Below are 27201 nucleotides of genomic sequence, written 5' to 3'. Positions count from 1 at the left end.
TATCCTTTATTCTTCTCCCAAACAGACTTAGGCTAACCATATAGCTGATTCTACATTGTGTAACTTACGGGTGACTTTTTAAAAAAGCTATTAACCCTAATTTGCTATTAATTTTTTAAACTGAAATTAAACTTATAAGTGCAGAGTCACTGGATTATTGTGATAAACACATTACTGAAAAAAAGTTAAGTCATAAATAATAAAATTAAGGCAAATAACTCTGAGCAAACTTCTGGCAAGAACAGTCGTAGGTTCTCCAGTACATTCCCGTGTGGGGCTTACTGTATTTGAGGTGATGGACAGCACCTTCGACTGTGGCACTCGAGGTAAAACCAAGGGTTGTGGTTCACTCAGCACACAGGGGCTTTCTGAAACTGGTCTGGTGTTTGCAACATTACTCTCATCATCTGAACAAAGGAATAGAATCTGTTACCCATGGATATCTTCAGACCCACAACAAAACTGAAAAATAATCTTCCCTGAGAATTCATAATCTCAAGATAAGCTTCATGCATTTTTGCAGCCCAACTTAATACCACCTGCATGGTTCAAAAAACAAAACAAAAACAAAAAACAACCCTCAAATTAAGTTAAGTGGTTTCCAAGGCTGGTGATACCTACTTGTACCTGGCAGAAGGAAAAACAACTCTAGAGCAAAGCTGTCCAATAGAACATTTGGAGTTGATGGAAATACTCTACATAGGCACTGTCCAATATAATGGCCTCCAGCCACATGTGGCTCTAAAGCCCTTAAATCTGACTAGTGTTATAACCAAGCAGAATTGGAAAAGAAAAAAACTACAGAAGAGAACTAGAATTGCTAAAATTAAAAACAGAATTAATAGATTAGATACTGCTGAAGACAGAATTAGTGAACTAGAAGAAAAATGTGAAGAAATAATTCTGAATTCAGCACAGAGGAAAAATGAAAAATATGAACTACACACTAAAAAGATAATTTTACTGTATGTAAATTATAACAATTTTAAAAATGGATAAAGAAAACCACAATGAAACTTCCTTTTACGTGTTGTCAAAAAATTAAACATTGATTAGTAAGTACTGATGAGACTGTACACAGGAACTTGTGTACTTGTTAATGGGCATACAGAACTGGTACAATCACTTTGGATAATTTGATGTTATTTAGTAAGTTGATGATGCATATTCTCTATGACCCAGAAAACTGTATTGCTTGGTATATACCCTAGAGGAAATCTTACACATGTGTACTAGGAGAAATGTTCAAGATTGTTTATAGCATCATTGATCATAATTTCAAAACACTGGATTTGGGGATTTTAGCACTTCTCAACATCAGTTATAGCTCCAAAGCTCAACTCAAGATGAGGAATCATGTTTCTGAGTAGAATTGACATGCACTCTGGGTCTTCATTGTTTCTAAATCACTTCCATTATCATCATTTGGTTTCCTGCTCTGGTTTAATTCAGAGAAAGTATATCTTTTCTTGACAAAAATGTCCAGCGAAGCTTGTTTCTGCATTAGCAAATTAGGGTTAATAGTAACAATAATTATTCATTTTAATTACTAGGTTTGGTTTTAAAATATTCTTTCAAAGAAAGGGGGGTGCCTGGGTGGCTCAGTTGGTTAAGCATCTGACTCCTGATTTCAGCTCAGATCATGATCTTGTGTTTCACAGAGCCAAGCAGGCTCTGTGCTGACCATGTGGAGCCTGCTTGGGATTCATTCTCATTCTCTCTCTCCCTTCCCCTAACCCCCTCTCAAAATGAATAAATAAATATTAAAAAAATAAAATAGTCTTTCAAAATTTGGATTTTTAAAATGGCCTGATTAAAAGTTAAATGACTAGAGTGAGTAGGGGCACCTTAACTCAGTCCGTTAAGCATCTGACTCTTGATTTCGACTCATGTTACGATCTCCTGGTTTGTGAGTTCGAGTCTTGTGTTGGGCTCTGCACAGACGGTGTGGAGTCTGCTTGGGATTCTCTCTCTCTCTCTCTCTCTCTCTCTCTCTCTCTCTCTCCCTCTCTCCCTGCCCCTCCCTCCTCTCAAAATAAGCAAACTTAAAAAGAAGTTTAAATGATTGTGAAAACAACAAGTTACAAAAATAAATGTTTACATTTCCTCAAGGTTTTACATACTTTTGGGTTACAGTTGACAAACCTTAAAATACCACAAGTTGTCAAATGGTCCTATGCAGTTTGGCTTTGTTCCTCATGGAGGGGTAGAAAAAGTTGCTTTAGTAGTAGGGATAGGTTTGTACCAGCACCTGTAGGTTGGCTCTGATATCAACTAACCAACTGGTCCACACCAAAGCCAGAAATGCAAGAGTTATTTCCATACTTCAAGATGTTATTTTTAAAAAGTAATGATAATACCTAACATTTATTATACTCTTACATATTCCAGTAACTATTTTATATCCTCTAATATAACTCATTTATTCCTTACAGAACCCTATGAGAATTAGTATCATACTAATATAGATAAAGAAATTTAATCACACATATACAGAGTCTCTAGAAGTATACATAGCCACATCCACACATTTACATATGGTTTATGGCTGCATTCAAGGGCAGAGCTGAGTAATTGCAACAGCCCAACCTTGGTAAATTGTGAAAGGTGAAATGAAAGTTTTCTCTGATATCTCAATGCTTGATACTGAAAAATTGAAAGCGTTTCTTTTTTTTTTTTTTGTGATGAAAATCTTTATATATATATATTTTTAATATATGAAATGTATTGTCAAATTGGGTTCCATACAACACCCAGTGCTCATCCCAAAAGGTGCCCTCCTCAATACCCATCACCCACCCTCCCCTCCCTCCCACCCCCCATCAACCCTCAGTTTGTTCTCAGTTTTTAAGAGTCTCTTATGGAAAGCGTTTCTTTATTTATCACCAGTGTTTATTATTGAGTTGCCTGGCTGGTTCAGTCAGTACAGCATGCCACTCTTGATCTCAGATCGTGAGGTCAAGCCCCACATTGGTCATGAAGCCTACTTAAAATTTAAGAAAAAAAGTATTTATTATTATTGCAGTTTGGATATGACTGTGGACTTTATAATTTATGTCATATTATCAAAACCTTAAACTCATAAACCAGTTAGTTTTTTTATTTTGTTTTGTTTTGTTTTTAGAGACAGTGGGGGAAGTGCAGAGAGGGAGAGAGAGTCTCAAGCAGCTCCATACCCAGCACGGAGCCCAACATGGGGCTCAATCTCACCACCCTGAGATTATGACCTGAGCCAAATATCAAGAGTCGGATGCTTAACCAACTGAGCCACGAGGTGCCCCTTAACTAGTTATTTTTTAAAGGGTGTTGGTTCTAAACTCTAATACTAGCTTTAAAAGAGAACTTGACAAGCATACAACAGAGTGGCTTAAAAAAGAACCCACATAGACAGTATCAAATATAGCAAACATGGAGCAACTGGAACTCTCATGCAGTACTGAAGAGCATAAATAGATGCAACCACTTTGGAAAGTTTTTTGACAGTAGCCACTGAAGTTGAAATAGCATGTTTTATGACCCATTTGTGCTACTTTTAGTCATGTATTACATGCATAAAAGACACATACAAAAACATTCCTGCCAACACTATATGCTGGTAAACTGCAAACTACTCAAATGCCTATCAACAGTAAAATGTGATACAGTCATACAGTAGAATATAACAATGAAAATATTGGGGCACCTGAGTGGCTCAGTTGGTTGAGCATCTGACTTTGGCTCAGGTCATGATCTCATGGTTCATGGGTTCAAGCCCCATGTCAGGCTCTGTGTTAACAGGTCAGAGCCTGGAGCCTGCTTCGGATTCTGTGTGTCTCTCTCTCTCTGTTTCTCCCCTGCTCATGCTCTGTCTCTCTCTCTCTGGCAGGTAGGAGGGAGGAGAGAGTGGATGATGGGTATTGAGGAGGGCACCTGTTGGGATGAGCACCGGGTGTTGTATGGAAGCCAATTTGACAATAAATTTCATATTTAAAAAAAAAAAAAAAGGAAAAACAGAAAAAAATAAATAAAATTATTTCTCCATCAAAAAAATAAAATAGAGGGGCGCCTGGGTGGGGCAGTCGGTTAAGCGTCCGACTTCAGCCAGGTCACGATCTCGCGGTCCGTGAGTTCGAGCCCCGCGTCGGGCTCTGGGCTGATGGCTCAGAGCCTGGAGCCTGTTTCCGATTCTGTGTCTCCCTCTCTCTGCCCCTCCCCCGTTCATGCTCTGTCTCTCTCTGTCCCAAAAATAAATAAAAAACGTTGAAAAAAAAATTTAAAAAAATAATAAAATAGAAAAATAAAAAATAAAAATTGCCCCCCAAATTAAAAAAAATAAAGATTAAAAAATGTTTAAAAAAAACAATGAAAATATTACTACAAGCAAAACAGTTGAATTTAGCAATGTTGAGTTTAAAAAGACAGATGCAGAATAGTATATACTATAGCAATCCATTCTTATAAAGTTATAAAACAGACAAAATTAATCCTAATAGGATAGGGTTACTCTTCGGGATGTAGAAGTTTAGTAAGTGACTGAGAGAAAGCACGAGAGGGGTTTGTGAAGTGTTGGTAACATTTTATTCTTGGTCTGGGCACTGGTCATATATGTGGATTCATTTTTTTTTTTTTTTACTTGAAGTATAGTTGACACATGAGTTTCAGGTGTACAACACAATGATTTGACAATTATGTACATTTCAGAATTCTTGCTACTGATGCATAGTTACCATCTCTTACCAAAATTGTTACTATATTTTGAATATATTCCCTATACTGTACTTTCATCCCAGTGACTTATTGTATAACTGGCAGTTTGTATCTCTTAATCTTCCAAACCTATTTCATTTATCCCCCCACCACCCTTCCCTCTGGCAACCACTAGTTTGTTCTCTGTTAGTCTGTTTTTATTTCCCTTACTTTTCCCCTTTTATTTCCCTTTCCCATTTATTATTTTTTTTAATATTTATTTTGAGAGAGAAAGAGCAAGAGTGGGGTAAGAGCAGAGAAAGAGGCGGAGAGAGATAATCCCAAGCAGGCTCTGTGCTATCAGTGCAGAGCCTGACACAGGGCTTGAACTCACAAACCGTGACATTATGACCTAAGCTGAAATCAAGTGTCAGACACTTAACTGACTGAGCCACGCAGGCACCCCTATTTTGTTTTTTAGATTACACTTAGAAGTGAAACCATGGTATTTGTGTTTTTCTATCTTATTTAACTTAGCATAATACTTTTTAGGACCATCCATGTTGTTGGGAATGGCAGGATTTCTTTCTTTTTTTTCAATGGTTATTTATTTTTGAGAGACAGTGAGACAGCACATGAGCCAGGGAGGGACAGAGAGAGAGGGAGACACAGAATCTGAAACAGGCTCCAGGCTCTGAGCTGTCAGAACAGAGTCCAACACGGGACTCAAATTCACAAACTGCGAGATCATGACCTGAGCCGAAGTTGGACACTTAACCGACGGAGCCACACAGGTGTCCCCAAGGTTTCATTTTTATGGATGAATAATACTCCATTGTGTACATATACTACATTTTCTTTACCCATTCATCTATCAGTGTATACTTAGGCTGCTTCCATATCTAGGCTGTTGTAAATAATGTTGCAGTAAACATAACAGTTCATATATCTTTTCAAATTAGATACTCATTTTCTTTTGCTAAATACCCAGAAGTAGAATTACTGGATTACATGGTACTCTCTTTTTATTTTTTTTTTAGGAATCTCCATACTGTTTTCCATAGTGGCTATACCAATTTATATTTTCACCAACAATGCACATGTGTTTCCTTTTCTTCACATCCTTGCCAATACTTGTTATTTCGTGTTTTTTTTTTTTAATTTTGAAAAATAATTTATGTGCCTGATGTGGAGCTCCAACTCAACCTGAGGTCCAATTCAACCCTGAGGTCAAGAGTCTCATGCTGTACTGAATGATCTAGCCAGATAACCCAGCTCTTGTCTTTAGATACTAGCCATTCTGACTGGTGTGAGGTGATATCTCATTGTGGTTTTGATTTGCATTTCCCTAATGACTAGTGATACTGAGCATCTTTTCATGTGTCTGTTGGCCATCTGTAGGTCTTTGGAAAAATGTGTATTCAGGTCCTCTACCCATTTTTAAATCGTAGTTTTTTTGTTTGGTGTTGTATGAGTTCTTTGTATATTTTGGATATTAATCTGTTACTGGATATCATTTGTAAATATCTTCTCCTATTCAGTAGGTTGCCTTTTCAGGTTTTTTTGTCTTGTTTGGTTTTTGATGGTTTCTTTGCTGTGCAAAAGCTTCTTAGTTGATATACTCTCATTTTGTTAGTTTTGGTTTTGTTTCTCTTGCCTGTGGAGACATATCCAAAAATATTGCTAAGGTTGATGTCCATGAGTTTACTGCCTGTGTTTTCTTTTAGTAGTTTTATGTTTTCAATTCTTATGCTTACATCTTTAATCCATGGAGTTCATTTTTGTGTATGCTGTAAGTGGTCTCATTTCAATCTTTCACATATTGCTGTCCAGGCTTTCCAACACCATTTATTGAAGAGACTCTCTTTCCTACGTTGTATATTCTTGTCTCCTTTGTCATACATTAACTGACCATATAAACATGGGTTTATTTCTGGGCTCTTAATTCTGTCCCATTGATCTATGTGTCTGTTTTTGTGATAGTACCATACTGTTTTGATTACTGTGGCTTTATAGTATAAATAGAATTCTGATATTGCTATACCTCCCACTTTGTTCTTTTTCAAGATTGTTTGGGCTATTCAGGGCTTTCTGTGGTTCCATCCAAATTTAGGATTTTTCATTCTACTTCTGTGAATAATGCTATTGGTATTTTGACAGGGATTGCATTGAATCTGAAGATTAATTTGTGTAGTATGGATATTTTAACAAAATTAATTCTTGTAGTCCAGGATCATATTATATCTTTCCATTTAAATGTATAGTCTTCAATTTCTTTCATTATTGTCTTACAGTTTTCAAAATACAAGTCCTTCACCTCCCTCATTAAATTTATTCCTATGTATTTTTTTTTATTTAAATGGAATTTTTTTCTTAACTTCTCATTCTGCTATTTTGTTTTTGTTTTGTTTTTCATTCTGCTGTTTGGTTATTAGTGTATAAAAATGTAACAGGTTTCTGTGTGTTGATTTTGTATCATGTAAATTTACTGAATTCATGTATTCTAACAGTTTTTTGCTGGAGTCTTTAGGGTTGTTACTTTTTTATTATTATTTGTAATATGTCATCTGCAAATAGTGACAGTTTTCCCATTCCAATTTGGATGCCTTTCCCCACCTTGTCTGATGCTGTGGGTAGGACTTCCAGTACTATGTTGAATAAAAGTGGTGAGAATGAACATCTTTGTCTTGTTTCTGATCTTAGAGGGAAAGCTTTCATATTTTTATCATTGAATATGATGTTAGCTATGGGTTTGACATATATGGTGTTTATTTTTTTGAGGTATGTTTCTTCTGTACCCACTTTGTTGAGAGTTTTTATCCTGAATGGATGTTCTATTTTGTCAAATGCTTTTTCTACATCTATTGAGATGATCATATGATTTTTATCCTCTATCTTGCCAATGTGTTGTACCACGTCGATTTGTGGATGTTGAACCATCCTTGCATCATTGGAATAAATCCCACTTGATTTTGGTGAATGGTTCTTTTACTGTATTTTCAAATGTTTATTTATTTTAAGAGAGCACATGAGCTGGGGAGTGGCAGAGAAAGAGGGTAAGAGAATCCCAAGGATCTGTGTTGTCAGCGCACAGCCCCACGTGGGACTTGGTCTCACAAACAGTGAGATCATGACCTGAGCTGAAATTAAAAGTTGGACACTCAGCCAACTGAGCCACCCAGGTGCCCCTCTTTTCATGTATTTTTTAATATGAAATGTATTGTCAAATTGGTTTCCATACAACACCCAGTGCTCATCCCAACAGGTGCCCTCCTCAATACCTGTCACCCACCCTTCTATCCCTCCCACCCCCATCCACCCTCAGATTGTTCTCAGTTTTTAAGAGTCTCTTATGTTTTGGATCCCTCCCTCTCTAACTTTTTTTTTCCTTCCCCTCTTCCATGGTCTTCTGTTAAGTTTCTCAGGATCCACATGAGAGTGAAAACATATGGTATCTGTCTTTCTCTGTATGACTTATTTCACTTAGCATCACACTCTCCAGTTCCATCCACATTGCTACAAAAGGCCATATTTCATTCTTTCTCATTGCCATGTAGTATTCCATTGTGCATATAAACCACAATTTCTTTATCCATTCATCAGTTGATGGACATTTAGGCCCTTTCCATAATTTGGCTATTGCTGAAAGTGCTGCTATAAACATTGGGGTACATGTGTCCCTATGCATCAGCACTCCTGTATCCCTTGGGTAAATTCCTAGCAGTGCTATTGCTGGGTCATAGGATCGATCTATTTTTAATTTTTTGAGGAACCTCCACACTGTTTTCCAGAGCAGTTACACCAGTTTGCATTCCGACCAACAGTGCAAGAGGGTTCCCGTTTCTCCACATCCTCTCCAGCATCTATAGTCTCCTGATTTGTTCATTTTAGCCACTCTGACTGGCGTGGGGTGATATCTGAGTGTGGTTTTGATTTGTATTTCCCTGATGAGGAGCAACGTTGAGCATCTTCTCATGTGCCTGTTGGCCATCTGGATGTCTTCTTTAGAGAAGTGTCTATTCATGTTTTCTGCCCATTTCTTCACTGGATTACTTGTTTTTTGGGTGTGGAGTTTGGTGAGTTCTTTATAGATTTTGGATACTAACCCTTTGTCCGATATGTCATTTGCAAATATCTTTTCCCATTCCGTTGGTTGCCTTTTAGTTTTGTTGGTTGTTTCCTTTGCTGTGCAGAAGGTTTTATCTTCATGAGGTCCCAATAGTTCATTTTTGCTTTTAATTCCCTTGCCTTTGGAAATGTGTCAAGTAAGAAATTGCTGTGGCTGAGGTCAGAGAGGTCTTTTCCTGCTTTCTCCTCTAGGGTTTTGATGGTTTCCTGTCTCACATTCAGGTCCTTTATCCATTTTGAGTTTCTTTTTGTGAATGGTGTAAGAAAGTGGTCCAGTTTCATTCTTCTGCATGTTACTGTCCAGTTCTCCAGAGACTTTTTTCCATTGGATATTCTTTTCTGCTTTGTCAAAGATTAGTTGGCCATACTTTTGTGGAGTCTCTATTCTATTCCATTGGTCTATGTGTCTGTTTTTGTGCCAATACCATGCTGTCTTCAAGATTACAGCTTTGTACTAGAGGCTAAAGTCTGGGATTGTGATGCCTCCCGCTTTGGTCTTCTTCTCCAATATTACGTTGGTTATTCGGGGTATTTTATGGTTCCATACAAGTTTTAGGATTGCTTGTTCTAGCTTCAAGAAGAATGCTGGTGCAATTTTGATTGGGATTGCATTGAATGTGTAGATAGCTTTGGGTAGTATTGACATTTTAACAATATTTATTCTTCCAATCCATGAGCACAGAATGTTTTCCATTTCTTTATATCTTCTTCAATTTCCTTCATAAGCGTTCTATAGTTTTCAGCATACAGGTCTTTTATATCTTTGGTTAGGTTTATTCTTAGGTATTTTATGCTTCTTGGTGCAATTGTGAATGGGATCAGTTTCTTTATTTGTCTTTCTGTTGCTTCATTATTAGTGTATAAGAATGCAACTGATTTCTGTACATTGATTTTGTATCCTGCAACTTTGCTGAATCATGTATCCGTTCTAGCAGACTTTTGGTGGAGTCTATCGGATTTTCCATGTATAATATCATGTCATCTGCAAAAAGTGAAAACTTGACTTCATCTTTGCCAATCTATGCCTTTGATTTCCTTCTGTTGTCTGATTGCTGATGCTAGAACTTCCAACACTATGGTAAACAACAGTGGTGAGAGTGGACATCCCTGTCGTGTTCCTGATCTCAGGAGGAAAGCTGTTTTTCCCCATTGAGGATGATATTAGTTGTGGGCTTTTCATAGATGGCTTTTATGATGTTTAAGTATGTTCCTTCTATCCAGACTTTCTCAAGGGTTTTTATTAAGAAAGGATGCTGAATTTTGTCAAATGCTCTTTCTGCATCAATTGACAGGATCATATGGTTATTTTCTTTTATTAATGTGATGTATCACATTGTTTGATTTGCAAATGTTGAACCAGCACTGCATCCCAGGAATGAATCCCACTTGATCATGGTGAATAATTCTTTTTATATGCTGTTGAATTCGATTTGCTAGTATCTTATTGAGAATTTTTGCATTCATATTCATCAGGGATATTGGCCTGTAGTTCTCTTTTTTTACTGGGTCTCTGTCTGGTTTAGGAATCAAAGTAATACTGGCTTCATAGAATGAGTCTGGAAGTTTTCCTTCCCTTTCTATTTTTTGGAACAGCTTGAGAAGGATAGGTGTTACCTCTGCTTTAAATGTCTGGTAGAATTCCCCAGGGAAGCCATCTGGTCCTGGACTCTTATTTGTTGGGATATTTTTGATAACTGATTCAATTTCTTTGCTGGTTATGGGTCTGTTCAAGTTTTCTATTTCTTCCTGTTTGAGTTTTAAAAATGTGTGGGTGCTTAGGAATTTATCCATTTCTTCCAGGTTGTCCAGTTTGTTGGCGTATAATTTTTCATAGTATTCCCTGATAATTGCTTGTATTTCTGAGGGATTGGTTGTAATAAATCCATTTTTACTCATGATTTTATCTATTTGGGTCATCTCCCTTTTCTTTTTGAGAAGCCTGGCTAGAGGTTTATCAATTTTGTTTATTTTTTCAAAAAACCAACTCTTGGTTTCATTGATCTGCTCTACAGTTTTTTTAGATTCTATATTGTTTATTTCTGCTCTGATCTTTATTATTGCTCTTCTTCTGGTTTTGGGGTGTCTTTACTGTTCTGCTTCTATTTCCTTTCAGTGTGCTGTTAGATTTTGTATTTGGGATTTTTCTTGTTTCTTGAGATAGGCCTGGATTGGTATGTATTTTCCCCTCAGGACTGCTGCATCCCAAAGCATTTGGATTGTTGTGGTTTCATTTTCATTTGTTTCCATATATTTTTAAATTTCTTCTCTAATTGCCTGGTTGACCCATTCATTCTTTAGTAGGGTGTTCTTTAACCCTCATGCTTTTGGATGTTTTCCAGAATTTTTCCTGTGGTTGATTTCAGGTTTCATAACATTGTGGTCTGAAAGTGTGCATGGTATGATCTCAATTCTTTTATAGTTATGAAACGCTGTTTTGTGACCCAGTATGTGATCTATCTTGGAGAATGTTCCATATGCACTCGAAAAGAAAGTATATTTTGTTGCTTTGGGATGCAGAGTTCTAAATATATCTGTCAAGTCCATCTGATCCAGTGTATCAGTCAGGGCCTTTGTTTCTTTATTGATCCTGTGTCTAGATGATCTATCCATTGTTGTAAGTGGAGTATTAAAGTCCCCTGAAATTACCACATTCTTATCAATAAGGTTGCTTATGTTTGTGATTGTTTTATATATTTGGGGGCTCCCGTATTTGGCGCATAGACATTTATAATTGTTAGCTCTTCCTGATGGATAGTCCCTGTAATTATTATATAATGCCCTTCTTCATCTCTTGTTACAGCCTTTAATTTAAAGTCTAGTTTGTCTGATATAAGTATGGCTACTCCAGCTCTTTTGGCTTCCAGTAGCATGATAGATAGTTCTCCACCCCCTCACTCTCAATCTAAAGGTGTCCTCAGGTCTAAAATGAGTCTCTTATAGACAGCAAATAGATGGGTCTTGTTTTTTTAATCCATTCTGATACTGTATGTCTTTTGGTTGGGGCATTTAGTCCACTTACATTCATTGTTATTATTGAAAGATATGGGTTTAGAGTCATTGTGATGTCTGTAGATTTCATGCTTGTAGTGATGTCTCTGGTATTTTGTGGTCCTTGTAACATTTCACTCAAAGAATCTCCCTTAGGATCTCTTGTAGGGCTGGTTTAGTGGTGATGAATTCCTTCAGTTTTTGTTTGTTTGGGAAGACCTTTATCTCTCCTTCTATTCTAAATGACAGATTTGCTGGATAGAGGATTCTCGGCTGCATATTTTTTCTCTTCATCACATTGAAGATTTCCTGCCATTCCTTTCTGGCCTGCCAAGTTTCAGTAGATAGGTCTGCCACTAGTCTTATGGGTCTCCCTTTGTAGGTTAGAGCCTGTTTTTTTTTTTTTTTAATTTTTTTTTAACGTTTATTTTTTTTTTTTTGAAACAGAGAGAGACAGAGCATTAACGGGGGAGGGTCAGAGAGAGAGGGAGACACAGAATCCGAAACAGGCTCCAGGCTCTGAGCTGTCAGCACAGAGTCCGACCCAGGGCTCAAACTCATGGACTGTGAGATCATGACCTGAGCCGAAGTCAGACGCTTAACCGACTGAGCCACCCAGGCGCCCCTAGAGCCTGTTTATCCCTAGCTGCTTTCAGAATTTTTTCTTTTCCTTGTGCTTTGCCAATTTCACTATGATATGTCATGCAGAAGATCGATTCAAGTTATGTCTGAAGGGAGTTCTCTGTGCCTTTTGGATTTCAATGCCTTTTTCCTTCCTCACACCAGGGAAGTCTCAGCTATGATTTGTTTAGGTACACCTTCAGCCCCTTTCTCTCTCTCTTCCTCTTCTGGAATTCCTGTTATACGGATATTGTTACGTTTGATTGCATCACTTAGTTCTCTAATTCTCCCCTCATACTCCTGGATTTTTTTTTTATCTTTCTTTTTCTCAGCTTCCTCTTTTTCCATAATTGTATCTTCTAAGTCACCTATTCTCTCCTCTGCCTCCTCAATCCAAGCTGTGGTCGCCTCCATTTTATTTTGCACATCATTTATACTATTTTTTAGCTCCTCATGACTATTTTTTAGTCCTTGATCTCTGTAGCAATAGATTCTCTGCTGTCCTCTATACTTTTTTCAAGCCCAGTGATTAATTTTATGACTATTATTCTAAATTCTTGTTCCGTTATATTGCTTAAATCGTTTTTGATGAATTCGTTAGCTGTCGCTACTTCCTGGAGTTTCTTTTGAGGAGAATTCTTCCATTTCGTCATCTTGGGTAGTCCCTGGGGTAGCTCCAAACTGCAGGGCACTTCCCCTGTACTGTCCAGAGTACAGTGGGCGGGGCTGCAGTCAGACCCAATGTCTGCTCCCAGCCCACTGCTGGGGCCACAATCAGACTGGTGCATACCTTCTCCTCTCCCAGGGGAAGGACTCACTGTGGAGTAGTGTGGCTCCCATCTGGGCTACTTGCACACTGCCAGGCTTGTGGTGCTGCTTCGATGGGATTAAAGTTTTATCAATTTTAATTTTCAAAGAAACAGCCCTTAGTTTCAGTGATTTTTTTTTAATGATTTGTAGTCTCTAATTCATTTGTTTCTACTTTGAGCATGATTATTTTCTTCCTTCTGCTAACTCTGGGCTTTGTTCTACTTTTTCTAGTTCCTTTATTTGTAAAATTTGAAAGTTTGAGACTTTTCTTGGCTTTTGAGATAGCCCTGTATTGCTATAACCTTCCCTCTTGGAAGCACTTTTGCTGTGTCCCAAAGATTTTGAACCATCGTGTTTCCATTTTCATTCGTATCCAGGTATTTTTTGATTTCCTCTTCAATTTTTTTCATTGACCCATTTGGGCTGTTTAGTAATATGTTGTTTAGCCTCCACGTGTTTGTATTTCTTCCTGTTTTTTTCTTGTAATTGATTTCTCATTTCATACCATTGTGATTGGAAAAGATACTTGATATTATTTAAATGTTAAATTTATTGAGACTGATTTTGTGGACTAACATGATCTATCTGAGAATGTTCCATGTACACTTGTTTTATGTGTATTCTGTTTTTGGATGGAATCTTCTGTATATATCTGTTAACTCTATCATGTGTGATGTATCATCCAAAGCCACTGTTTTCTTATTGATCTGCTATCTAAATGATATATACATAAATAGATATGGGATGTTAAATTCCCCTCATATTATTGTATTATACTGTACATTTCTACCTTTATGTTTGTTAATATTTGCTTCATATATTTAGGTGATCCTATATTGGATGTGTAGATATTTACAATTGTTATATTCTCTTGTTGGACTGATCCCTTCATTATTATGTAATGCTCCTCTTTGTTTTAAAATTTTTTAACGTTTTTATTCACTTTTTGAGAAACAGAGACTGTGAGCGGGGGAGGGACAGAGAGAGAGGGAGATACACATCTGAAGCAGTCTCCAGGCTCTGAGCTGTCAGCACAGACCCTGATGCAGGGCTCGAAACCAGAAACTGTGCGATCGTGACCTGAGCCAAAGTCTGTCGCCCAACAGACTGGGCCACCCAGGCGCCCCTATACTCTTTGTTTCAAAGTCTCTTTTGTCTGATGTAAGTATAGCTACTCCAAGTTTCTTGTGGTTTCCATTTGCATGAAATATCTTTTTCTATCCCTTCACTTTTAATCTCTGTGTGTCCTTAAATCTAAAGTGAGTTTCTTTTAGGCAGCATACATATGCGGCTTGTTTTTTTTATCCAGTCACCAAATTTTATTTTTGAGAGAGAGCCTGAGTGGGGGAGGGGCAGAGAGAGAGGGGGATGGAGGATCCAAAGCGGGTGCTGTGCTGACAGCAGTGAGCCTGATGCCAGGCTCAAACTCATGAACTGTGAGATCATGACCTGAGCTGAAGTTGGATGCTCAACCAACTGAGCCACTTAGGTACCCCTAGTCACCAAATTTCTTTTGATTGGAGCATTTAGTCCATTTACTTAAAGTAATTATTGGTAGATATATACTTATGGCCATTTTGTTAATTGTATTCTTGTTATTTTTGCATTCTTCCCTGTTCTTTTCTTCTTTTTTTGCTCTCTTCCCTTGTGGTTTGATGACTTCCATTATTGTTATTTTTGGATTCCTTTCTGTTTTGCGTGTGTGTATCTGTCATAGGTTGTCAATGTGACATCTATAACATCCTATGTATATATAGTAGTCTATATTAAGTTGATGGTTGCTTAACTTTGAATACATTCTAAAAGCACTAGATTTTTATTCCTTCATGTTTTATGTATATGATATCATATTTAAGTCTTTTTATTTGGTGTATCTTAACCAACTTTTATAGGTATAATACAAGTTACTACTTATACTAGCTTTATAAGTGATTGATTACTACCATTACTATATGTTTGCTTTTAATAGTAAAATATTTTTCCTTTCGAAATTTTCTTCTACTTATGGCCTTTTCATTTCCACTTAAAGTGCCTTTAACATTCTTTGTAAGGCTGGTTTAGTAGTGATGAACTCTAACTTTTGTTTGTCTGGGAAACTCTTTCTGAATGATAACCCTGCCAGGTAGTATATTCTTGATTGTAGGTTATTCATTTCAGCACTTTGAATATATTATTCCACAGCCTTCTGGTTTGCAGAGTTCCTACTCAAAAATCAGCTGATAGCCTTATGAGGTTTCTCTTGTATGTAACTGTTACCTTTTCTCTTGATGCTTTTAAGATTCTTTGTCTTTAATTTTTGCCATTTTAATTATTATGTGTCTTGGTGTGGACTTCCTTAAGTTCATCATATTTGAGTTTTTCTGCAATTCCTGGGCCTGGATCTTTGTTTCCTTCCCAAGATTAGGGACGTTTTGGCTATTATTTCTTCAAATAAGTTTTCTACTGTCTTCTCTCTCTCGCTCTCTATCTCTCTCTCTTCTTCTGTGACCCCTGCAATGTGAATGTCATTACACTTAGTATTATCATGGAGGTTTCTTAACCTAGTCTCTTTTTAAAATTCTTTTTTCTTTTTGCTGTTCAGTTTGGTTACTTTCCAAACCCTGTCTTCCAGATCACTGAACCATTCTCCTGCATCCTCTAATCTGCTGTTGATTCCCTCTGGTGTATTTTTCACTTCAGTTACTGCATTTTTCAATCTGTTTCTTTTATATTTTCTATACCTTTCTATCCCCTATTGTTCTCTCAAGTCCAGTGAGTATCTTTGAATTCTTCAGTAGGTAGATTGCTTATCTCTATTGCATTTAGATATTTTTCTATTGTTCTGTCTTGTTCTTTCATTTCAACCTATTCCTTGGTCTCCTGATTTTTTTCTGATTCTTTGCTTCTGTGTATTAGGCCTGATTCTGAAAGTGGTTGCCTTATGTAGAAGGTATCCTGTGGTGTGCTATAGTGCAGTCCACCCTGGTCACCAGAACCAGGGCTATCCCCTGTGTGGGCTACCTGCACCCTCCTGTTGTTCTTGACCCAAGACTACTGTGGGAGCTCTTGTGGGACTGTTTGCCTCTTGAGCACCTCACTGAGAAGCCTGGCTGAAGCTGCTGTAGGCTCAGTGGTGAGCAGGACTAGTCCTCAGCCTAGCCGTTGCAGTGACCCACTGTGACTGCTGCAGGTGCAGTATTTGGCAGGTCTTGCCCCTAGTGTGGCTAGCTGAGAGACTCAGCAGCACTTACTGTCGACATGCTGGTGTGTTAGGTTAGCTTCCCCACTTCCCAGGGCAGGCATCACTTTGTAGATGAGCTGCTCTTGGCCAAGGCTGACTGCCAGGTGTGGCAGGGTGAGAGCCACTTTTGGAGGCAACTGCCAAGTTGGTTGGGTTGGGTGGGGTGAGATCACAGGGAAATGCTGGAGCAGAGCAAGTAATGCCAACAAGGTAGATGGAGGTGTCAGAACTGGCTCCCACAAGTGTCTTTTCTGAGTTAAGGAAAGGATAATGGTGTCTGCAAGTACTTCTCTTCCTAGAGAAAGTTGCCACACATCCCTTATTCTCTGGCAGATGTCCTAAAATTAGTCAAGAAATTGTCAGGAAGATGATGGAAGATACCTAGGCTCTCTTTGTCCCACGAATACAACTAGATAAGTATCAAATATCCGAGAAATCAACCTGAAGACTGACAGAACAACTCCACAACTAAAGAGAGAAGAGGCCACATCGAAGAAGGTAGGAAGTGCAGAGATGTGGTTTCGGGCAGAAATGGATCTTGGCTGATGTGGAGGGGTGGGAGAAATGAATGCAAAGAAGGGTGAGAGAGAGAGGGGAATACACAAGAAGAACGTTTCCCCATAGTCACTGGCTTAGAAAATGAGAGGGGCAGAATTTCATGAGTTCTTGCAACCAGCGGGACTTAAAGCCTGGAGTTTTAAAAGTCAGCAGGCTTGGCTAGGATAGAGCCGAGAGGGCACTACGCTGTTCTTTGAGAGAAGGCAGGCAAAGAACCTGGGAGCATAGAGGATGGAAATGGCAATCTGAAGACAGCCTGGGGCACACAGTAGGAAGATTATTTGTTCTTCTTGGAATGTGTTCCTGAGAGCATTCACAAGAGACACCACTCCAAGAACAAAAGAGCTGGCTAGTGCCATTTTCCTCAGCATAAACACACCCCTCAGCATAAACACAGCCACCTGTGGGAAGCAGTACAGTGCACACACCAGCTGCCTACACTAAGCCCCACACCCTGCGCTCCAATGGAACTGCCCTCCTCAGTCATGCTAACTTTGTCCCAGTATGGCAGGACCTCCCCCAGAAGACCAGCACAAACCCTGCCTATACCACATCTCTCAACCAGAGAGTTTTACAGGGCTTCAGTTCCAGTGGAGGTGGTGACAGGTCTCATTTCACAAGCACACAAGAGGATACCTCACCACATTGAGGTTTGGGACCACACACTTGCCCACTGCAGGCAAGGCAAGCCTCTGCAGATGACTGACCTGAAGGAAGAGCATCCAGAACACAACAGCAGAGCATATGCAGCACACACGTGGCATGAAGTGCCAGGCCTTGGCCACTATATGACCTCTTCCTCATAAGGCCATTACTCTCAGGAATAAGAGATACAGCTGGCTTTTCTAGAACAGAGAAGCAGTCAGAGGCTTATACAAAATGAGAAGACAGAGAAATTTATCCTAAATGAAAAAACAAAATAAAGTCACGGCCAGAGATGTAAGTGAAACAGATATAAACAATCATGAGGGTACTCACTACACTTGAGAAAAGAATGGAAGACACCAGTGAGACCCTTACCACAGAGATAAAAGAGTTAAAAAAGAACCAAAAAATGAAGAGTACAATAAACGAGATTAGAAACATGCATGATGCAAAGAACAGCATGTTGAAAGAATCAGAAGAACAAATTCATGACCTAGAAGACAAAATAATAGAAAGCAATGAGGTTGAACAAAAGAGAAAGCATTCCGCAAATCGAACATAGACTTAAAGATCTCATTAACTGTATCAAACATTATGTTTGTATTATAGAAGAGAGAGAAAAGGGGGCAGAAAATTTATTTGAGGAAATAATAGCTGAAAACTTCCCTAATCTGAGGAAGGAAACATATCCAGATCCAAGAGGCACGGAGAATTCCAATCAAAGTCAACAAAAGCAGACCATACCAAGACATTGTAATTAAATTTGCAAAATACAGTGAGAAAGAAAAAATCTTAAAAGCAGCAAGACAAAAGAAGTCACTAACTTACAAAGAAAAATCCATAAGCCTAGCAGGAGATTTGTCAACAGAAACTTGGTAAGCCAGTAGGGAGTGGCATGAAATATTCAGAGTGCTGAATGGGAAAAATCTGCAGCCAGGAATACTCTTCCAGCAAGGCTATCATTCAAAATAGAAGGAGAGTGGGAAGCCTGCATGGCTCAGTTGGTTGAGCGTCCAACTTCAGTTTAGGCCATGATCTCATGGTTCGTGAGTTCAAGCCCCGCATCAGGCTTGCTGCTCTCAGTGCAGAGCCCACTTTGGATCCTCTGTCTCCCTCTCTGTCTGTCCCTCCCCTGCTCATGCTCTCTCTCAAAAATAAATAAACATTAAAAAAATAATAGAAGGAGATAAATAGTTTCTCAGACAAACAAAAACTAATGGAGTTTGTGACCACTAAAACAGCCCTGCAAGAAATACTAAAGGGGATTTTCTGAGTGGAAAGAATTGACTAAAAGTGGACAGTATAAAGTCAGGAAAAACAAAATCAGTAAAAATGAGCATTTCTGTAAAAAAAAAATTAGTCAAGAAACTCACAAACAAGAATATAAAATATATACCTAAACTGTGGGGAGGAAAGGAAAAAAAGAATGGGTTCAAACTTAAACGACCATCAACTTAATATAGACTGCTATATGCAGAAGAGGTTATATACAAACCTGATGGTAACCATATATAAAAAACTACTAACATGCAAATAGTAAAAGAAGGAAATCCAAATATGTCACTAAAGAAAATATCAAAACACAAAAAAGAGAAGACAAAAAAGGATCAGAAAATTTCCAGAAATAATCACAAGTAATTAAATGGCAACAAATACATAAAAATTAATAATTACTTTGAATGTAAACAGACTAAATACTCCAATCAAAAGACATAATGTGTCAGAATAGATTAAAAAACAGCACCCATCCTATCCTGCCTACAAGAGACTCATTTTAGACCATAAAGATACCTACATATTGAAAGTGAGAGGATGGAGAAACATTTACCACACAAATGGATGTCAAAATAAAGGCAGAATAGCAATACTTGTATCAAACTAGACTTTAAAACAAAAACTTGGTAACAAGAAAAAAAGAATGGTGCTATATTAATAATAAAGGGAACAATCCAAGAAGATCTAACAACTTTAAATATTTATGCATCTAACATGGAAGCACCCAAATACATAAAACAGTAACAAACATAAAGGAACTGATAATAATACAATAACAGGAGACTTTAACATCCCACTTACATCAGTGAACATATCATCTAAGCAGAAAATTAACAAGAAAATAATGGCTTTGAATGACACACTGGACTGTATGGACCTAATAGATATATTCAGAACATTCCATCCTAAAACAGCAGAATACACATTATTTTCAAATGCACACCGAACATTCTCTAGAGTAGATCACATATTTAGGCCACAAATAAGCCTCAACAAATACAAGATTGAAATCATACAATGTACCTTTTCTGATAACAACATTATGAAACCAGAAGTCAACCACAAAAAAAAAAAAAAAAATCTGGAAAGACCACAAATACATGGAGGCTAAATACCATGCTACTAAACAATGAGTGAGTCAAATAGGAAATAAAATAAGAAATTTTAAAAAATACATGGAAACAAATGAAAATATAATAGTCTAAAACCTTTGGGATGCAGCAAAAGCTGTCCTAAGGGGGAAGTATATAGCAATACAGGCCTACCTTAAGAAGCAAGAAAAATCTCAAATAAACAATCTAATCTTACACCTAAAGGAGATAGAAAAAGAACAATAAAGTGTAAAGCCAACAGAAGGAAGGAAATAATGAAGATGAGAGCAGAGATAAGTCACATAAAAACTAAAAAACAGAACAATAGAGAGGAGGAGTTAGATGGCAGAGAAGTAGGGGGACCTTGGGCTTTCCTAGTCCCTCAAACAGCTGTATTGAGGTCAGATCACTTGGAACACCCAGGAAATCGACCTGTGGACTGGCAGAAGGATCTCTGCAGTTAGAGGGAGACAGTGTGGCAGGTGTAAGGTGCATGGAAGTGAATTTGGGGAGAGAAAAATGGCAGTGCCATGGAGGGGAAGGGACCTTTCTGTAGAGAGACAAAAGGGAGAGAAAGAAAAAGGGGTTCAGAGAGTGCAGCATTGGTTTTGCACAAGAGGAAAACCTCTCTGGACCACGGACTGGGGACTGGGAAGTACTGAGTGTTGCAGGTTTTGTTTGTTTGCTTGCTTGCTTGCTTGTTTGTTTTTTCCAAGCAGCCTTTGGAGCTCAAACTCAAGTTTTGGAAGTGTGCAACTTTCTCTGGAGCAGAGCTGTGGAGTACGCCCCTGGTGAACAGGGAGCTGACTTTGGAGTGCATAGCATGGTGTAGAGATCTCCAGGGCACATTGAAAGAGATTATTCCCCTAACCGGAGTACTTTTCAAAGAGGGTATATTGCCTCCCCAAGAGCAAAAGATCCTGCAAGCGTCAGCAAAACACTTTCATCAGCAGGGGACAGAGGTGCACTCAGAGGGAACATAACCTTTGCTGCTTTTAGTGGTGCTATACCATATATTCCACACACAGCTCAGATGTGGGACTGTTTTTCAGGGTGAAATGACTTCAGACACAGTGTATAAAGCCCTAATCTGGAGGATGGGTGGGTCCACACAGTGCTAGGTCCTTTAAGACTTTGAGTTTTGAATCACAGCCGTGTGCCAAAGAAAAAATGCAGTAAAGTTGTGGCACACTGTAAACTGACTGCCCTCGCTATTCTGTGAGGGCTGCCTGAACAGCAGGGGTTGTGAGATCCCCTGTTCAGGGAGGAGAGATTGAGGAGGCGCCATTTCCCACCCCCCGACACACACCAAAACAGTGGGGCTTGAGAGAGCAACATAGTGGCCCCCACTGGAGGCAAGAGCCACTTACACCAAACCCCTCTCCCCTATGCCTGGCAGCTGCTTATTTACTGGGGCAAGACTGACTGAGCCAATGCAGCAGGACTCTCCTCCGAAGACCAGCACAGCCAGTACCCTCTGTGTGCCAAGTGAACTGAAAAACAAGTGCTTAAAAATGACAACAGCAATTCTGGTAGAAATAGGACCAGGCTTACTTTTCTTTTGGAATCAGACTCATAGTTCTCATTTCCTCCCTGCACCCCTCAGTCTTCTTTTTTGCTTTTCTTTCTTTTTCCTTAATTTTTCCTTGGAATTAGCCTTATGTTTTTTTGATTCACTGTTGGGTTTGTTTTTGTTTTTTTTTTTTTTTTTTTTTTTTTTTTTTTCCTTTTCTTTTTTTTTTTTTTTGGATTTTTTGTTTTTTTTTTTTTCCTTTTCCTTAGGCTTATTTTAACAAACAAATCAAAGCACACCTAGTTAAAGGTCTAGACACTCCCCACCACAAGCAAGGAGGAGCTCTGCAGAGGACTGACCAGTGGGAAAGAGCAGCCAAAACACAACAGCAGAGTGCACACAGTGCACACCAGAAATGCTTCTGGAAATGCCAGGCCCTGGACAGTGTATGACCCCTTTTTAATGTAGCATTACTCTCAGGTGCAGGAAATGTACCAAGCTTTTAAAACACACAAAAGACAGAATCTTAGCCAAAATGACAAGATGGAGGACTTCTCCCCAAAATAAAATTCAGGAAGAAATCACAGCTAAGGAATTGCTTAAAACAGATTTAAGCAACATATCTGAACAATAATTTAAAATACCACGCATAAGGCTAATAGCTCAGCTTGAAAAAAACATAGGGGACACTAGAGAAATACTTGCCGCAGAGATCAAAGACCTAAAAACTAGTCAGGCTGAAATAAAAAACGCTATAACTGAGATACAAAACCAATTGGATACAGTCATAGTGAGGAGTGAAGGGAAGAGAGGAGAGAATAGGTGATATGGAAGATAAAATTATGGAAACTAATAAAGCTGAAAAGAAGAGGAAAAGGAGAATCTTAGATCTTGAGAGGAGACTTAGAGAACTTAGTGATTCTGTAAAATGAAACAATATCCGTATCATAGGAGTCCCAGAAGAAGAGCAGGGAAAAGGGGCAGAAGGTTTATTTGAACAAATTATAGATGAGAACTTCCCTAATTTGGGGAAGGAAACAGGCATTCATGTCCAAGAGGCACAGAGAACTCCCCTCAAAGTCAACAAAAACTGGTCAACACCACAACATATCACAGTGAAACTTGCAAAATATAGAGAGAATTCTGAAAGCAGCTAGGAACAAAAGGTCATTAATCTATAAGGGTAGACACATAAGGTTAGTAGCAGACCTATCCACTGAAATTTGGCAGGCCCGAAGGGAGTGGCAGGAAATATTCAATGTGCTGAATGCGAAAAATATGTAGCCAAAGATTTTGTATCCAGCAAGGTTGTCACTCACAGTAGTGGGAGAGATAAAGAGTTTCCCAGACAAACGAAAAGTAAAGGAGTTCATGGCCACTAAACTGACCTTGCAAGAAATTTTAAAGTGGACTGTGTAAGTGGAGACAAAAAAAAAAAAAAAAGACCAAAGCAACAAAGACTACAGTGGATCAGAGAACATCACTAATAATACCAACTCTACAAGTAACACAATGGCACTAAATTCATATCTTTCAGTAATCACTCTGAATGTAAATGGACTAAATGCTCGAATAAAAAGACACAGTGTGTCAGAATGGATTAAAAAAACAAGATCGATCTAATATGTTGCCTATAAGAGACTCATTTTAGATGTAAAGACTCTTGCAGATTGAAAGTGAGGGGATGGAGAACGATCTATTATATTATTAGGCTATGAGGTCAAAGAAAGCCAAAGTAGCCATATTTATATCAGACAAACTAGACTTTAAAGCAAAGACTATAACAAGAGATGAAGAAGGGCATTACATGATAATTAAAGGATCTATCCGTCAAGAATATCTAACAATTGTAAATATGCCCACAACATGGAAGCACCCAAGTATATAAATCAATTAATCACAAACATGAAAAAACTCATTGATAATAATACAGTAATATAGGGGCCTTTAATACCTCACTTACAACAACTGACAGATCATCTAAGAAGAAAATCAACGAGGAAACAATGGCTTTGACTGACACGCTGAACTGGATGGACCTAACATATATTCAGAACATCTCACCTTAAATCAGCAGAATACACATTCTTCTCAAGTGCACATGGAACATTCTCCAGAATAGATCACATACTGGGTCACAAATCAGTCCTCAACAGGTACAAAAAGATTATGATCATATCATGCATATTTTCAGATCACAATGCTATGAAACTTGTTCAGCCACAAGAAAAAAATTGGAAAGCCTTAAAATACATTGAGGTTAAAGAACATCCTACTAAAGAATGAATGGTTTAACTAGAAAATGAAAGAAGAAATGTAAAAAAATATGGAAGCAATGAAAATAAAATATGACAGTCCAAACTCTTTGGGATGCAGCAAAGGCAGTCCTAAGAGGAAAGGCCTATCTCAAGAAGCAAGAAAGGTCCCAAATACTCAATCTAACCTTACACCTAAGGGATCTTGAAGAGGAATAGCAAATAAAGCCTAAAGTCAGCAGAAGAAGGGAAATAATAAATATTAGAGCAGAAATAACTGATATAGAAATGACAACAACAACAAAACTGTACAACATATCAACAAAACTAAGAGCTGGTTCTTTGAAAGAATTAACAAAATTGATAAGTCCCTAGCCAGACTCACCACCACCACCACCACCACCAACAACAACAACAACAAAAAAAGGACCTAAGTTGATAAAATCATGAATAACAGAGGAGAGATCACAACCAACACCACAGAAATACAATTATAATACTGTAACAAATTATATGCCAACAAACTAGGCAATCTGGAAGAAATGGACAAATTCCTAGAAACATACACACTACCAAAATTGAAAAGAAAGAAAGAGAAAATTTGAACAAATCCATAAGCAGCAAAGAAATTGAATCAGTAATCAAAAATCTTTCAATAAACAAGAGTCTTGGGACAGATGGCTTCCCAAGGGAATTCTATTAGATATTTAAAGAAGAGATAATACCTATTCTTCTCAAACTGTTCCAAAAAACAGAAATGAAAGGAAAGCTTCCAAACTCATTCCATGAAGCCAGCATTACCTTGATTCCAAAACCAGACAAAAATCCCACCAAAAAGGAGAATTTCAGGCCAATATCCCAGATGAGTCTGGATGCAAAAATTCTCAACAAGATACTAGCAAATCAAATTCAACAGTACATTAAAAGAATTATTCACTATGATCAAGTGAGATTTATCCCTGGGCTGCACAGCTGGTTCAATATTTGTGAATCAATCAACATGATACACCACATTAATAAAAGAAAAGGATAAGAACTGTATGGTCCTCGGGGCACCTGGGTGGCTCAGTTGGTTAAGTGCCTGACTTCAGGTCAGGTCATGATCTCGCGGTTCATCAGCTGTGCTGACAGCTTGGAGCCTGGAGCCTTCTTCAGATTCGTGTCTCCCTTTTTTTCTCTTCCTCCCCCCCCCCCCCATGCTGTGTCCCTCCCTCTCTCAAAAATAAATAAACAGTAAAAACAAAAAAAGATCCATATGATCCTCTCAATAGATGCAGAAAAAGAATTTTACAAAACACAGAATCCTTTCTTGATAAAAACCCTTAAGAAAGTAGGGATAGAAGGAACATACCTTGGTATCATAAAGGGCATATATGAAAGACCCACAGCCAATATCATCCCCAATGGAGAAAAACAGAGTTTTCCCCCTAAGGTCAGGAACACAACAGGATGTCCACTCTCAACACTGTTGTTTAACATAATACTGGAAGTCCTAGCCTCAGTAATCAGACAACAAAAAGAAATAAAAGGCATACAAATTGGCAAGGAAGAAGTCAAACTTTAACTCTTCAAAGATGACATGATACTCTAAGTGGACAACCTGAAAGACTCCACCAAAAGACTGCTAGAACTGATACATGAATTTGGCAAAGTCACAGGATATAAAGTCGATGTACAGAAATTGGCTGCATATCTATAACCAATAATGAAACAGCAGAAAGAGAAATCAGGGAATTGATCTCATTTACACTTTTTGGTGCAACAAAAACCATAAGATACCTCAGAATAAACCTAACCAAAGAGGTAAAAGATCTGTACACTGAAAACTATAGAAAGCTTATGAGAGAAATTAAAGAAGACACAGAGAAATGGAAAAACATTTCATGTTCATGGATTGGAAGAACAAGTATTATTAAAATGTTGATATTACCGAAAGCAATCTACACATTCAATGCAATCCCTATCAAAATAATACAGCATTCTTCATGAACTAGAACAATTTTAAAATTTGTATGGAACCACAAAAGACCCTGAATAGCCAAAGTAATGATGAAAAATAATACCAAAGTTGGAGGCATCACAATTTCAGACTTCAAGCTATATTACAAAGCTGTAATCACGACAGTATGGTACTGGTAAAAAACAAACAGATCAGTGGAACAGAGCAGAGAATTCAGAAACAGACCCACTAATGTATGGCCAACTAATCTTCAACAAAGCAGGAAAGAGTATCCAATGCAGGGGAAAAGACTGTCTCTTCAGTAAATAGTGCTGGGAGAACTGGACAGCGACATGCAGAAGAATGAAACTGTATCACTTTCTTAACTCATACACAAAAATAAATTCAAAATGGATGAGAGTCCAAAATGCAAGACAGGAAGCCATCAAAATCCTACAGGAGAAAATAGGCAACAACTTCTTTGACCTTGGCCACAGCAACTTCTTACTGGACATGTCTCCTGAGCCAAGGGAAACAAAAACAAAAAGGAACTATTGGGACCTCATCAAGATAACTTCACCCACAATCCCACAGCAAGAGAGAGAGAGAGAGGGAGGGGGTGGCTCAGTTGTGATCATGTGGCATTTGGTGTGACATACTACTTACGTTGCAAAACATTGCTCGTTTATCAAGTTAAAATTTATTAGAAATGTTTGTCTTGTGGAACATTTGCAGAACAAGTTACTCACAATCCAAGGCTTTACATACAATGGAATATTACTTGGTAGTCAAAAAGAATGAAACCGGGGCACCTTGGTGGCTCAGTCAGTTAGGCATCCGACCTCGGCTCAGGTCACAGTTTGTGAGTTTGAGCCCCACATTGGGCTCTTTGCTGTCAGCACAGAGCCTGCTCCAGATCCTCTTTCCCCTCTCTGCCCCTCCCCTGCTTGCACACAAACTCTCTCTCTCTCTCTCTCTCTCTCTCTCTCTCTCTCTCTCTTTCTCTCAAAAATAAACATTAAAAAAAAAACTTAATAAAAGAGCAAAACCTTGCCATTTGCAACAATGTGGATGGAACTAGAGCGTATTATGCTAAGTGAAATAAGTCAGAGAAAGACAAATATTATGATTTCACTCATATGTGGAATTAAGAAAAAAACAGATGGACACTGGGAAAGGGGAAGAAAAGAGAGAGAGAAGCAAACCATAAGAGACTTTAAATACAGTGAACAAACTGAGAGTTGCTGGAGAGGGGGTGGTCTAAATGGGTGATAGGCATTAAGGAGGGCACTTGTTGGGATAAGTACTGGGTGTTATATGAAGTGATGAATCATTAAATTCTACTACTGAAACCAATACTATATCTATTTTAAATAACCTGAATTAAAAAAAAAAAAACAATAGAATAGAACAATGAAACCAGGAGCTGGTTCTTTGCAAAAATTAATAAATTTGATAAACTATAGCCAGACTTATCCAAAAGAAAAGAGAAA

At 38.1% G+C, this 27201-nt stretch overlaps 1 protein-coding gene across 6 annotated transcripts in view; it reads right to left on the bottom strand.

The window, feature by feature from the left end:
• FAM149B1 (family with sequence similarity 149 member B1) overlaps positions 1–27201 on the bottom strand; it is an 87143-nt gene that overhangs the window by 11243 nt on the left and 48699 nt on the right. For 5 of the 6 annotated variants that reach the window (XM_040485364.1, XM_040485360.1, XM_040485362.1 and 2 more), the window contains exon 8: positions 283–407. In XM_040485364.1, the coding sequence (XP_040341298.1) occupies positions 283–407 (125 nt within the window). The remainder of the gene's footprint in view (positions 1–282; positions 408–27201) is intronic. The other variant, XM_040485361.1, reaches the window with a different exon arrangement.

Source organism: Herpailurus yagouaroundi, unplaced genomic scaffold, assembly GCF_014898765.1.
Source record: "Herpailurus yagouaroundi ecotype Mexico unplaced genomic scaffold, PumYag 163, whole genome shotgun sequence".
Lineage (NCBI taxonomy): Eukaryota > Metazoa > Chordata > Mammalia > Carnivora > Felidae > Herpailurus > Herpailurus yagouaroundi.
Note: the sequence above shows the minus strand (reverse complement) of the source record. Positions and strands in the feature narration are given on the sequence as shown.